Below are 14,201 nucleotides of genomic sequence, written 5' to 3'. Positions count from 1 at the left end.
CCGCCGGTCCACAGTGCGATCGACGCGGCGTTATCTTTGAGCCAGCTCCCTCTTCCTAACTGATTCAGTGCACAAAGCCACAGACAGCGGCTCCTACGGGCGTCCTGCGCCTGAACTGAAAGCCTTCTTTCTGACGTTGCAACGTCAGAGGGAAGGCTTCCAGATGATGCACGGGACATGCAAGGTGCAATTAGTACTATTATGGGGGCGGGGTCTGGGGTGGAGATTGGGTAGAGATGGGCAGGGTCTGGCCCACGACTTAGCCCAGTGTTCTTCAACCACCGGTCCACAGAATAATTATTTTATTTCTGCCGGTCCATAGGTGTAAAAAGGTTGAAAAACACTGATCTAGAGTATATATAAATCCACTGTTGCTAGATACATATGTAAGCAGCAAGCTTGGAAAGCAAAGTATTTGTACACATTGTCCATGTAAAAATTGTTTTATTATGTGTGTGTGATATTTTGCTGTTTTTTTTTAAATGTCAGATGTACAGGATGTTGTACCCCTCAAAAGAAAGTTTTAATTTGAAGGACATAAGTAAATAAAGTTTCATATACACACACATCAGCTACATTCACTTATGGAGCCACTTCTAAAATTTTCCTCTAAGATGTAAATAAACCAAAATGCCCACATTTAAGCGAACTCCTGCAGATAAGATTTCATCCACAATGTTTTGCCGGAAAAAAATCAAAGCTAAGATACATGGATAGGTTTTCTATGATTATTGCCCCACCAAATGTACCTGCACAAATTGACAGCTATTTTTTTATGAATACTTTTTGGAGTAACAAGGGAAGTTCATGCCAAGGGGCTGGTAAGAGATGCCGCTCGTGACCAGTGAAGATTTGAAGAGGTATTGGAGGCTCATGCTGTGCCATATGCCCACCCACGCTTCCTCCTCTTGGAATTGTCACACCATGAGCCTCCAATACCTCTTCAAATCTTCACTGGCCACGAGCGGCATCTCTTACCTGCTGCTCATGCTGGCCTCATCCTTCCATCTGATGTCATTTCCTGGTCCCTGTGAACAGGAAGTGACATTAGAGAGAAGGATAAGGCCAATGTGAGCAGTGGGTAAGAGATGCCATAGGCGGCCGGTGAAAATCTGAAGAGTTACGGGGCCCCCAGAAGAGGAGAGGTGCTGGCACCAACGCAGCACCCGGGGGTGGTCCGTCCTCTCCCTTACTATACCAGTACTATAGATTGGTTCATCATGATTGGATAAGGCCCGACTTAGTGCAGGAAGAAGCAGTCGGAGCATACAGCGAGTGATTTCCTGCACTTGCCGGCGCTCCGGCTCCTCTCTCCTGCTGCCCTCTCCTTGTCGGCGGTACCGCAAATGATTGGGACCGCGAACCGCGAACGACCGGGGGAACAATGTAGTTTTGAGGCTGCAGATGCTAGCAAAGCTGCACAGTCTCAGTCAGTTTATCAGCACCTGCACTGACTAAAATTTGAGACTACCTACATTTAAATTCACCAACTCCTGGTCTACACATGGCAAAAGGCAACAAGATATGCACATACATTCATATACTCCTAGGTAAGATTCCTTTCATATTGCTCTCTGGACCTATTCATATTATACAGCTCTTGTGCTTTTTTTGTAGTTCTTTTGGGTGCAGTGCTATGAATACTGAACTTTACAAATACTTAGAATAATATGGCCTTACCTGGCAGGGTGTACCAAGGGGGCAATCTTATCGATTTTTTCAAAAATGTCAGCTCTGGGTGATAGAATCGGAAAGTCTGATCAATGACATGAGGCTGAGGTTCTACATTCACCTGAAGGATTGCAATAGGTTTACTGTCTTCTTTCTTGAAGGATATCTGTCCAAAAATGGAAGAATTATAAGTAACTAAAAAGGGCCAAATTTAAAAAAAGAGCAGCTAGGGGATTGAGCCATGTGATGTCGATACTCTTGTCTGAGGTTCTCTCTCATACGTACAAGCCGAGATTGTCCAAAAGACGGAAAACAAACTCTACAATATTAGAGACAAGCAAATAAAAAGTAGAGATGTTTCCACTGGGATCTTTAATCAGGTTCTGAACAAATACTGACAACATGGCCAGTGTTTCGGCACCACAAATGTGCCTTCCTCAGGAGTCCAAGCTTCAATACATTCAAGTGTAGATGAGTGGTTATCAGTACGACTAAAAGTTAAGGATGGTCAATCAACAAACCACAAAAATCAACTGCATTGAAGGCCTTTTTTTTTTTTTTTACATCTTTTGAGTTGAGACACTGCCAACATACCCTATAGTCCTTTTACGCAGTTGATTTTTGTGGTTTGTTGATTGACCATCCTTGACTTTTAGTCATATTGATATCACTCATCTATACTTGAATGTACTGAACCTTCTACTCCTGAGGAAGGCACCTTTGTGGTGCCGAAACACTGGCCATGTTGAGTCAGTATTTGTTCATAACTTGATTAAAGATACCAGTGGAAACATCTCTACATTTCTCTCTCTTCATACGTACAAGCATCATGAGGACAATACTATAATATAAGTGCTAACATTTAAGCAAGCATTATATATAAGTGTTTGATTAGAATACCAATATATATCTTTATCAATAGCTCCCTTGGAATGATTATGTTCTTTAGACTGTTGTATTGTCAAGCCATGATTATTGTAATATGGTGCTGTTAGGTGTTCCTCTCAATGTGTTGCATGCTTTACAGGTCGCATAAAATTCTATTGAGATAATAGGCAGTTGAGATAATTGGCCTGGACATTGTCCACTCCCACTACATGAGCCATTGTGATGGCCTGCAGAAGGGTTTCCGCCCAGTGAACAAAATAAAAAGTGGGACACAAAAAAATCCAGGATTTAGCATTTTAATTCAAAAAGTCACTCCTCATAAAAACACAAAACTTGTATTGCATCAAGCTTTCGACAAGGCTGCATTTTGGCAGGTTCGCTTTCGTCACGAGAAGCAGCAATACCTTATTTGTCTAGTTGTTTGTATGATGAAGTGTAATTTATATGCCATATCGGAGCCAGAGAAAGTAATATGCTACTGCAGATATGTGTCAGTGAAGCAGCAACTGGGCTTCCACCTGCAGCAGAACACTCTTGGTTCCCCCTTGTCTGTTGACGTATGCTATAGCTGTGGTATTCTCAGAGAAGACCCTAACTGCATTGCCTTTCAGCCGTGCCTGGAAGAACTGTAGAGCCAACCAAATGAGTCCCAACTGTAATCTGTTGATGGACCATGTCCTCTGGACGCTCACAATGACCCTCCCCCCCCCCAGCTGTAAAGACTGGCATCTGTCATCAGATCACCCAAGATTCTATGCAGAGAGGGAGGCCTCTAGATAACGACTCCGGCCAGAGCCATCACTGAAGACTGCGGTGTGCGTCTGCCATCCAGGCTAACTGCAACTGGAGAGAGTCCCTCTGAGGCAACCAACGCACTAACAGTGCACTTTGCAGGGGACATAATTTGTTCTTGCCCATGGAATCACCTATATGGTCGCTACTATGGCATCTAGCACCTGCAGGTAATGTCAAGCCGTAGACATTGGTAGCTCCAAAATCTCCAGGATCTGGCATCTGAGCTTCAGTTTGTGTGATTCTGGAATAAAAGCTCAACCCTGTTCCTTGTTGTGCAGAACCCCCAGATACTCCAGATACTGAGGATTTCAGAAGAAATTATAGACTGGCGAGACTGACTGATGCTGGGGAAAATGCTGGAGACTAGTATAAAGAACAGAATTGCTGAGCATATACAAGTAGGCATGGACTTGGAGACTGGGCAGATTGTGACTGACAGAGAACTAACCCCTACCAATGTCAAGAAGCCCATTCCCAGTTTACCTGGCCCTTCACTCTGTTAAAATTACCTTGATGCGCTTTGATTGCATAACATTCGACTTCCTCTGGGTTGCAAGTTCTGGGCCCTTATCAAATTCCATCATGTTAGGACCCTGCCAAAAACACAATACATTTAAAGACAAGAATACATATATTATATGGAGATTTCTACTATGCTATTTAATACTTAAAAAAACAATCTTGAACTGAGCTAGAAAATAAAATGAGGTAGCCAGACTGATGCTTTGATGATGAAGAAAACAATGCTCTGCATTAGAACAGAATTAAAAAAAAGCTCACAAAAAGTAAGCAAAAGAATCCAGATAAGAATCTGAAAATTTTAGTTTAGCGCTGGCCATTTTTTTCTCACCCACTACTATACAAGTTAAACACAGTCAAAGATCCACTTTCTTCACTCTTCTTCTCCTACAGGTCCAATTTGTCTCTACTTTTATTCTCCCTTTCCATAACTAAGAACTAACACAATAATAGAAACAATCCCCACTACATGCAAATATCCCATACATCAACACATTAGCGTAGTACATGACAGCAGATATAGATCAGCATAGCTTATCCAATTTGCCCAGAAATGTGGTCACGGTTTACCTGCAACTTTGTGTGGGTTACAACCCTAAAAACAAAGGAGGGGTAACTGACACCTGGTGCAGTCTACTCCCTTTAAGCCTCTCTCTCTCTTTTTTTTTTTTTTTTCTTTAATGTATGAAGTTATTTAAGTTGTACTGGGAGTGAAATGCTCTACACTTTTAGTCCATCTTCATGCCATAAAGGGAACCTGTGTTTATCCTATGCCTTTTTGAATTCCGTCATTGTTTTGGACCCCATGAGCTCCCATGGAAGAATATTCCAGGCATTCACCTCCCTCTCCATGAAAAAGTATTTCCTGATATTGCTTTTAAGTATCCTCCTTGCAATTCTGTTCTTATTGGTCTTCCAAAATATCAGTTACATCGGGCTACAACTAGTTCAAAATACTGCAGTGAGATTACTTTATTGCCATTCAAAATTTGATCATGTTACATCCCTTTTAAAAGCTGAGCATATCCTTCCTGTTTCTTATTGCATTCCTTTTAATATAATATTTTTTCTTACCAGATATTATCAAGTGGTCTTCCTTCTTTTTTATTTAGTGTTTTAGTCCAGGGAAAGGAAGGCCCTTCATTTTAGATGGGCGGGCCTCGGAGTTGGAGGGTCCGTGCATCCCTCCAGCTCCCAACATTTACCAAAGGTACGGGTGTGTGTGTGTTTGGGGAAGCATCCGGTGGCATGAGGGAGTGGGCATCCCTGCTGTATTTTTTTTTTTTTTTTTGAGGACGAAGGGGGAGAGGAAGGTATTGTTCGGGGGGGGGGGGGGCAATCCCTCCTGCTAATTTTCTCTCAGAGGAGAGGGGGATTCCTAGTACCACATTCGTTGGGGAGGGCCATCATCAGTGTTAGGGGACATTTTTTATTTTTTTATGGGACAGATATTTCGTGTGTGTAACACACGCAAAATATCTGTGCCTTTGAAAACCCAATTTTGGGTGTTTTTTTTGCATAGCCAAACAATGTTAGTGCATCAATCGCCTGGCTACTTTGCATGGGGTTTTAGCTAATTTGCATGGCCGGATCAGAAAATGGGCGATTGAGGTGTAAAAACACATGGTGAGCTGTTTTGTGAATCGGGTCAGCAAAAGCGGTCGTCGCTAAAGCTGTGAAAACAGGTTTAATGATGATCGCTGACTTTAGTGCATCTAGCAGATATTCAAGTTACCTGTTGAAATTATATTAGTTGCTAAGCAGTAAATTGTTTGTCAGTTTGTGGTTCTTAATAAAAAAAAACCTGCTTTAACATTAAAAAAAGCATAGAAGAGCTGTAGACTTCATAGTTACAGCTCTTGGAGTCTGGCTGCTTTTCTGAGCAGACTGGATGGGCCACGCTGTACTTATCTGCCATCATTTAGGGGACAGGGAAAGGGGACGGGATTTCATATACTGCCTTTCTGTGAATCTAATCAAAGCGGTAGTTATTTGTGCCTGAGGCAAAAGCTATGTTTTTTTTTTTAAATATTCTTTATTCATTTTTTCATCTAACGACAAGTGCAACAAATATTAACAGTTAAACTTATACAATATCACTTGAGTATCTATTCTTAGTAATTTCACAATTAAAAATAAAAATAAATCCCTCCCTCCCAACCCTATTGTTACACATGTGATTACATATATATATTGTTCTTTATTAATCCAACCCATCAATTTATAATTAAATTTCCTCCCACCCCCATTCCCTATACAATTATATCAGCTTGGGAAAAATGATTATTCATTTATTATAGTATTCTATTAATGGTCTCCAAACCTCCTGAAATTTATTACAATTTCCTTTCTGCAACGCTAACATTGTTTCCATCTTATACATATGACACAGTGAATTCTACCAAAAACTGTAATTTAATCTATTCCAGTTTTTCCAATTAAAAAGCTATGTTAATATATGGTGCATTTGCTTTAGTGGTTATATCTGCCAGACCATGCGAGGTCATGCAGGTTGTTGACCTGGAAGCTTTTGTCACTGATCTGGAAATCTTTGGAACTATTTGAAACTAAAACCCTCTTTTACTAAGGTGCGCTAACTGATTAGCGCGCGCTAAACTCTGGAGTACTGCGTCCAATATTGGTCGCCGTAACTTAAGAAAGACATGGCGTTACTCGAGAGGGTTCAGAGGAGAGCGACGCGTCTGATAAAGGGGATGGAAAACCTTTCATACGCTGAGAGACTGGAGAAACTGGGTCTCTTTTCCCTGGAGAAGAGGAGACTTAGAGGGGATATGATTGAGACTTACAAGATCATGAAGGGCATAAAAAGAGTAGAGAGGGACAGAAAGAGAGAGAGAAAGGGAGACAGAGAGAAATATAGAGAGAGATAGAAAGTAAGAGAGAGAGAAAGGGAGCGAGAGAAAGAGAGAGAGATAGATAGAGAAAGATTGGAGAAACTGGGTCTCTTTTCCCTGGAGAAGAGGAGACTTAGAGGGGATATGATAGAGACTTACAAGATCATGAAGGGCATAGAGAGAATAGAGAAGGGCAGATTCTTCAAACTTTCGGAAAATAAAGGAACAAGAGGGCATTCGGAAAAGTTTAAAGGGGACAGATTCAAAACGAATGCTAGGAAGTTTTTCTTTACCCAACGTGTGGTGGACACCTGGAATGCGCTTCCACAGGATGTAATAGGGCAGAGTACAGTACTGGGGTTCAAGAAAGGATTGGAAAAAGGGATAGAGGGGTATAGATAGAAGATTACTGCTCAGGTCCTGGACCTGTTGGGCCGCCGCGTGAGCAGACTGCTGGGCACGATGGACCTCAGGTCTGACCCAGCGGAGGCACTGCTTATGTTCTCTAATGCTTGCATGTTAGTCTATGGATGCGTCAGCGTTTAGTGCGCACTAATCAATTAGCACTCCTTAGTAAAAGAAGGGGAAAGCTGGAGTGGGAGGTGGAACACTGTATCCTCTACTTGCACTGATCACTTAAGAACATAAGCAATGCCTCTGCTGGGTCAGACCTGAGGTCCATCGTGCCCAGCAGTCTGCTCACGCGGCGGCCTAACAGGTCCAGGACCTGTGCCGTAATCCTCTATCTATACCCCTCTATACCCTTTTCCAGCAGGAAATTGTCCAATCCTTTCTTAAATCCCAGTACTGTACTCTGCCCTATTACGTCGTCTGGAAGCGCATTCCAGGTGTCCTAGCATTCGTTTTGAATCTGTCCCCTTTCAACTTTTCCGAATGCCCTCTTGTTCTTTTATTTTTTGAAAGTTTGAAGAATCTGTCCCTCTCTACTCTCTCTATGCCCTTCATGATCTTATAAGTCTCTATCATATCCCCTCTAAGTCTCCTCTTCTCCAGGGAAGAGAGTCCCAGTTTCTCCAATCTCTCAGCGTATGAAAGGTTTTCCATCCCCTTTATCAGACGCATCGCTCTCCTCTGAACCCTCTCGAGTAACGCCATGTCCTTCTTAAGGTACGGTGACCAATATTGGACGCAGTACTCCAAATGCGGACGCACCATCGCCCGATACAATGGCAGGATAACATCTTTCGTTCTGGTTGTAATACCGTTCTTGATTATCTTTTCATAAGAAATTTAATCCTCAGCACTAATTGATATTACTAAAGACAACAGAAAACATTTTAGCATTCCTGAACCTAGAAGTGACAACTGCACAATGAGACACAAAACAATTCTAACATGTAACAGCCATATAGACAGTCTATATCTTTGCATGTGTTTGTTGGAGACATCCAAATTCATTTTCAGTGCTCTAACCCAGTGTTCTTCAACCTTATTACACCTATGGACCGGCAGAAATAAAAGAATGATTTTGTGGACACTGGGCTAAGTCATGGGCTAGACCCTGCCCATCTCTACCCAAGCTCCACCCCAGACCCTGCCCCCATAGTCCTAATTGTATTTTTTCCATTCATTTTTCATATATACACACAATATAATCTTATTAGCAACGCATCGATCGCACCGCAAACCGGCAGTTGATGAACACAGTTTTGGGCCTGATGCACATGCTGGCCCTGTGGACCGGCACCGGTCCATGGACCTGTGGTTGAAGAACACTGCTCTAACCTTCCTTACCAACAAAATGAAAATTATCATCACAGATTTGTTCTGTAGCCAGTGAGCCACTTCACAGACAAATGGAACTATAGCCACATAGTTGCCTAATCTATTAAGAATGGCTACAGTGCTGACAGATTTGGATCTGTGAAGATGACCCAAAGGACTACAAATTAAAAGAGGCGTATTCTTTGAAAATGCCAGCTTGCAATACCGTAAATTAAACATTAAAAAAGATGAACCACATTTGACAACATACATCAATAATTTTATGATGTAGTATGTTTTATTAATTCCATTAATGAGCTTTGGATATGAGCTTCTGTCAAACCATAAAAGCAGAAAACAACAGGCATCTCCCTACTTGTGGCATGGCTGTATGAGCTGAAGAAAAAGTTTGGTATTTGAATGGGATATGGACGGTCTCTTTGGGCCGCAGATACAGCTGAGGCGTGTGAATGTTTTCCTGTAGATGAAACATGTCTTCTTCAATAGCTGTCAGAGTGTTTGTCAGTTCTTTGAAGTGCCTCCATTCCCTTGTGTCCACAATGACACTGAAAAGCAACGTTAGGAGTTGTGTTATTTTAAAGGGCAGGCTCGATGCTCAGCACCTCATTTCTCTCATTCTCACATTTTCCTCTCATTAATCCTTGTCATACCTACTCTGAAGATCATCACGCTCAAGACGCAAAGATAATACAGCACCAAGCATTCAAAAGTACTAAGTTTTCTTCTTTCATGTTAATAAAGTAAACCAAGGCTTAAAGAGCCGAAAGACAAGAGGCTCTTCTGCTCTTGCCTAGGATGAAGACTCAGAAGTAACCTGAGGAAATGCTTCTTCGTGGAAAGGGTGGTGGTGAATTTGTGGTATGGCCTCCCGAAGGAGGTGGTGGAGATGAAACTGTATTTGAATTTAAGGATTTCTAAAAGAGAGGAAGGGACTGTAAATGGCATGGATGGGCAGACTGTATAGGCTATATGCTCAGTGGCATAGCGAGAGTGGGAGGCGCCTGGAGCGGTGGTGCCCCTCGTGCCTTCCTCTCTGCCCCTCCACTCTTTCCGCACCCTATGACACACTCGCGCCATCCCTTCCTACCCCATGCCTCTAAATCTTCACTAGCACAAGCAGCTTCTCTGCCTGTTGCTTGCACTGGCTTGCCCTCTGATGTCACTTCCTGGTCCTGCGACCCAGAAGTGATTTCAGAGGGAGCCAGGCTTGCGCGAGCAACAGGCTAGAGTAGGTGCTTGCGCTGGTGAAGATTTTAAAGAGGTAAGGGGGCGGGGAAAGGGAGGGTGAGAGAATGGCGTGAGAGGGGGGTGGGCCTTGGGTGTCTGGGCCAATCAGCTCCTGATTGGTGAGGCCCGACTTTAGTACATGAAGAGGCGGTTGGAGCATACCGCGAGTGATTTCCTTCACTTGCCGGCGCTCCGGCTGCCCTCTCCTGTATCCCTTGCTAAAAAACGTATTTGCGGTTTTTTAACATTCGCAGGGGTCCCTGGAACGGAACCCCCGCGAATATCGGGGGAGTACTGTACTCCAATTGAATAGTAACTTGAGAGCATTATAATAGGAAAGCAAGAGAGAGATCTTTTGTCCTACCTGAGCTCTGGGTTATCAATTTCAATGGTTATTGTATGCTGGACATTGTAAGGGTTCTTTAGTGCAAACTCGAAGAATTCAGCTGTTCCCAGTGTAGCATAGATTGTGTAATGTGAGGCGATGGCTTGACTCAGCATGTTGGAGATACTCTCTGTTTTGATGCGTTCTCTGTAGGAGTCAATTATCTGAAGATCTCTGGCATGCTGAACACGTTCCTCACGCCGAGCCTTCATGAGTTAAAATGAAAAGGATAAAAATGTAATTAGAGATGACAGCAAAGGGTTTAAATCTAAAACAAATAGTTTGGTATTGAGGAATATGACAAATAACTTCCAAAGTCCTCTGTATTAAAACTAATGAATTCAGAGGTTAGCAACATATTCAAAATTATAACGTCATTGGAGTGGTCTCTCTTTCAAAATAAGATGGTAATATGATATTTGTTGAAATTTACAAACAGTATTACTTGGGGTGTGTAATGTTATACCCTTATATAGACAAAAAATATATGGGGAAGGAGATCAAGATACTACCAGTAAAAAAGAATAAATACATTATCTCCCTCATGTTTTTTGTTTTTGGTGGCCCCTTAATTAGACACACATTAACTAAATGGACCTCAAATCCCAATGGGAAAGTAATTCAGGGCGCATACGAGTTCCGCTCCGGCAGTCTTAAATGTGAGAGAGGTTTCTTCTGACGCAGCTTGGCTAGGATCTGCTTTTTGACATTACTAGAGCACAATTTATAGTCTAATTGAAAGTCATTCTTGGTTACTTGCTTGTCCCCTGAAGAAGGCATTCCAGATTGCTGAACCTGAGTCCTAGTCAGGACCGTGAGCTTATAAAATCTGCTCCCAAGTCGAGTAACTACACTGGGACTTTTTATGTTAATTAATGTAACTGCTGGATGACCTTTTTTGTTTGCAGTAAAGATTATATTTAATGCAAAGAAGTTAGACCATGTCACCCCCCATCCTTCATAAAGCTCATTGGTTGCCAGTAGAAAACAGAATCACTTACAAAATTATTTTGCTAACTTTTAAAACAAGACAAAATAGCCAACCCAAATTTATTAATAATCTTCTTATCTCCTATAGCAGGGGTAGGCAATTCCAGTCCTCGAGAGCCGGAGCCAGGTCAGTTTTCAGGATCTCCACAATGAATATGCATGAGATAGAGTTGCCTCTCAAGGAGGCAGGGCATTGCAAATCCATCTCCTACATATTCATTGTGAAGATCCTGAAAACCTGACCTAGCTCTGGCTCTTGAGGACCGGAATTGCCTACCCCTGCCCTATAGTCCTTCTAAGACTCTAAAATCATCTGTCAAAAATCTTCTATCTATCCCGTCTCTGAAGTATATCAACATAATGAGGTCTACCATTTTCTCTGTCAGCGCTCCATCTCTTTGGAATAATATTCCGGAATCTATTCTTCAAGATGAATTTAAAAACATTTCTTTTCCTTGACACTTTCAAGACCGAAATGTCCTTTGCAGGACTACATAGTTTTATTTTATTTTTTGCCACCCTTCCTTTTGTTTTCTTCCCTATATGTCTTTCTCTCTACTTCATCATTGTAGTTCTAGCCCTTTTCCCTTTTGTTCCTGTTTGTTTTTAATAACTATTATTGTTTTTAATGATGTGCTGTTTTCCTAAATATGTTTTTTTTAGTCAATACATGTTTTTATGACATTGTATACCGCTTAGAAGGCTGATTGGGCGGTATATGAAATCTTTAACAAGATTGTGAGCCTTTGGGACAGTCAGGGAACTCTAAGTACTTTTTCTTCATTTTAATTATCTTACTTAATTGCATCTCTTCTGTATCTACTGTAAACCGCTTTGAACCTCACGGTATAGCGGTATACAAGAAATAAAATTATTATTAAGAAATAAAATTATTATTATTATTAAATAAACTTGAAACTTTGATATATTGAGGCAAGATATCTTCTTATTTTTGTTTGGCCCCTTATAAAACTTGCCATCCAGTTTTGAGCACAGAGGGGGGCCTACGTTTAGCCCACAGTTGAACTAAGATAACCTGCTATTTTAGGCTAATTTAAAGCCATAGCTATATAGGTTAGATTGTGGCTGAAAATAGGCTTAAATCTAGCTGACTATAACACAGAAGGCTAGTTAAAGAAGTTGCTTACACATAGAAGGCTTTTATAAAAGCTATGCAAGCACATATGAGTATGTGCTTTAAACAGCTCACACGTACTTGTGTGTGTGCCATATAGACACATTTGTTTGGAGCAGGGGTGGAGTTACAGTGCACATCCATATTTTATAAAATACACACACAGATTTACACCTTCTTCAGTGCAGGAGCAAATTTGTGCATGATAATGTGGGCTTCTGGGGCTAATTCTGGGTGCTTCTTTTATAAAAGCACATAGGCCTCTACATTATCTTCATAAAAGAAATGTAACGTAGGCACTTTTTTCTTACTTTGACTTGATGCTCTCATAAAATTAACTCCTGACTGGGAAAACTGCTCCTCCATAGCTGAACTGTTTGGCTAGGATCAGATGCAGGACCTGAGTCATGAGTTCAGAATGATCCCTTCATATTCTTTTGATAAGGCTAAAAATTTGAAGGAAAGAGCAAGGCTTGTTAGGACAGGTTGGAAAGGGCTGGAGAGGGTTTTGATAGCAACTGCAGTAGCTGGAATGTAAGGGCAGTATTGAGCAGTCTTTTATGGCCTATGTCCCCAAAATGGCGATGATTTCTATGGGCTATGTCCCGAAAATTGATGGGACTGTAGAGAAGACTGGATGAATCAATCTGCCGTCATCTACAATATTTCTATATTAGCCTGTCACCTAAGCCCAGTAGGGATATGGAAATGTTGGGACCCTAACCAAACTAGCAGGATTAATCTTTTCATATAAAATAAATAGATAACTCTTTTGTAATACCTTTTAAAGTCCCAGCACAGCCTAAAGAGACTCTAGCTGAGTGGTTTGACTAATAAGTGATTTTGCTTACCAGTAAGAGTGTTTTTCTTAAGCTGACATCCTCTTGTGACTCTTGCTGCCGCACTGCTGTCATTCTCTCCAGTTTGCGCCTGCGAATCGCATCTGCCTCTCGGTTTGGGTGTTGGAGCGAGGCACTAACCTCCTTCATCCGACTTAACAACATTGCTGCCAGTTCACTGTCCATATCTGCCAGCTTCTGAGCCTGAGAAACATTCTTCACTATTATGCAAAAAAAAAAAAAAATCCATCAAAAAGACTTCTGGAATGAATTCAATTACAAACTGGCGTTTCATTTTCATGATCTCTAGTGCACAGTCTATGCTGGCTCTTGGTCATAGATTTCAGTGAAGTGGTGGGTGGCAGTAAAGAAAGGACCATTACACTTGCTATTATTTGGTGCAATAGCCTCATCTACAAAAAAGATGGCTGGAATGTAAACCCACTAATATTCAGGCCTGTTTGCTAAAGCAAAGCAAGTTTTTGCACTTACTGCACCTTAACTACAAAACTTATGCAGGAAGGCACTGCTTTTATAAACGGTGCCAAACTGCTAGGCACCATTGAGCACAATTGTCAATTACACTGGTACCTTGGATTAAGAGCATAATCCAATCCAGGAGCATGCTCGTAATCCAAAATGCTCGTTTATCAAAGCGAGTTTCCCCATAGGAAATAATGGAAACTTGCTTTGATACGTTCTCACCCCCCCAATGATAACGCGCATCGCTCCCCCCCGCTCGCAAAGGCCCCCTCATTCCAACCGGCACCCCTCCCTGCGCAAACTAGCCCCCCCTCCCGAACAACTTAAACTATTCCCCCCCCCCCCGGTCTGGCACCGGCACGCAGGCACAGATCGTGCCGGTGCCTAGAAGATCTTCCAGCTTCTGCCTGCCTTGAGCGAGAGGGAGAATTAGAAGTCCTTGAGCATGCGCAGATGCCTGCTCAAGGCAGGCAGAAGCCGGAAGATCTTCTAGGCACCGGCACGATCTGTGCCTGCGTGCCGGTGCCAGACCCGGGGGGGAGGGTTAAGTTTAAGTTGTTCGTGCGGGGGGGGGGGGGGCTGGTTCGCACAGGGGGGAGCGATGCCGGTTATCGGGGGGGGGGGGTGTACTCGTAAATCGAGTGAACACTCGGTTTGCGAGTCAAAAG

At 42.3% G+C, this 14,201-nt stretch overlaps 1 protein-coding gene across 7 annotated transcripts in view; it reads right to left on the bottom strand.

Annotated features, from left to right (window-relative positions):
* NPHP4 (nephrocystin 4) overlaps nt 1-14,201 on the bottom strand; it is a 145,983-nt gene that overhangs the window by 18,849 nt on the left and 112,933 nt on the right. For all 7 annotated transcript variants that reach the window (XM_033921887.1, XM_033921888.1, XM_033921889.1 and 4 more), the window contains 5 exons: nt 13,063-13,271; nt 10,066-10,292; nt 8,830-9,019; nt 3,864-3,947; nt 1,681-1,837 (listed from right to left, as the gene is read on the bottom strand). In XM_033921887.1, coding sequence (XP_033777778.1) covers nt 1,681-1,837; nt 3,864-3,947; nt 8,830-9,019; nt 10,066-10,292; nt 13,063-13,271 — 867 coding nt within the window. The remainder of the gene's footprint in view (nt 1-1,680; nt 1,838-3,863; nt 3,948-8,829; nt 9,020-10,065; nt 10,293-13,062; nt 13,272-14,201) is intronic.

Source organism: Geotrypetes seraphini, chromosome 15 (genome assembly GCF_902459505.1).
Source record: "Geotrypetes seraphini chromosome 15, aGeoSer1.1, whole genome shotgun sequence".
Taxonomy (NCBI): domain Eukaryota; kingdom Metazoa; phylum Chordata; class Amphibia; order Gymnophiona; family Dermophiidae; genus Geotrypetes; species Geotrypetes seraphini.
The sequence above is the reverse complement of the archived record's forward strand: the minus strand, read 5'-3'. Positions and strand labels throughout refer to the sequence as shown.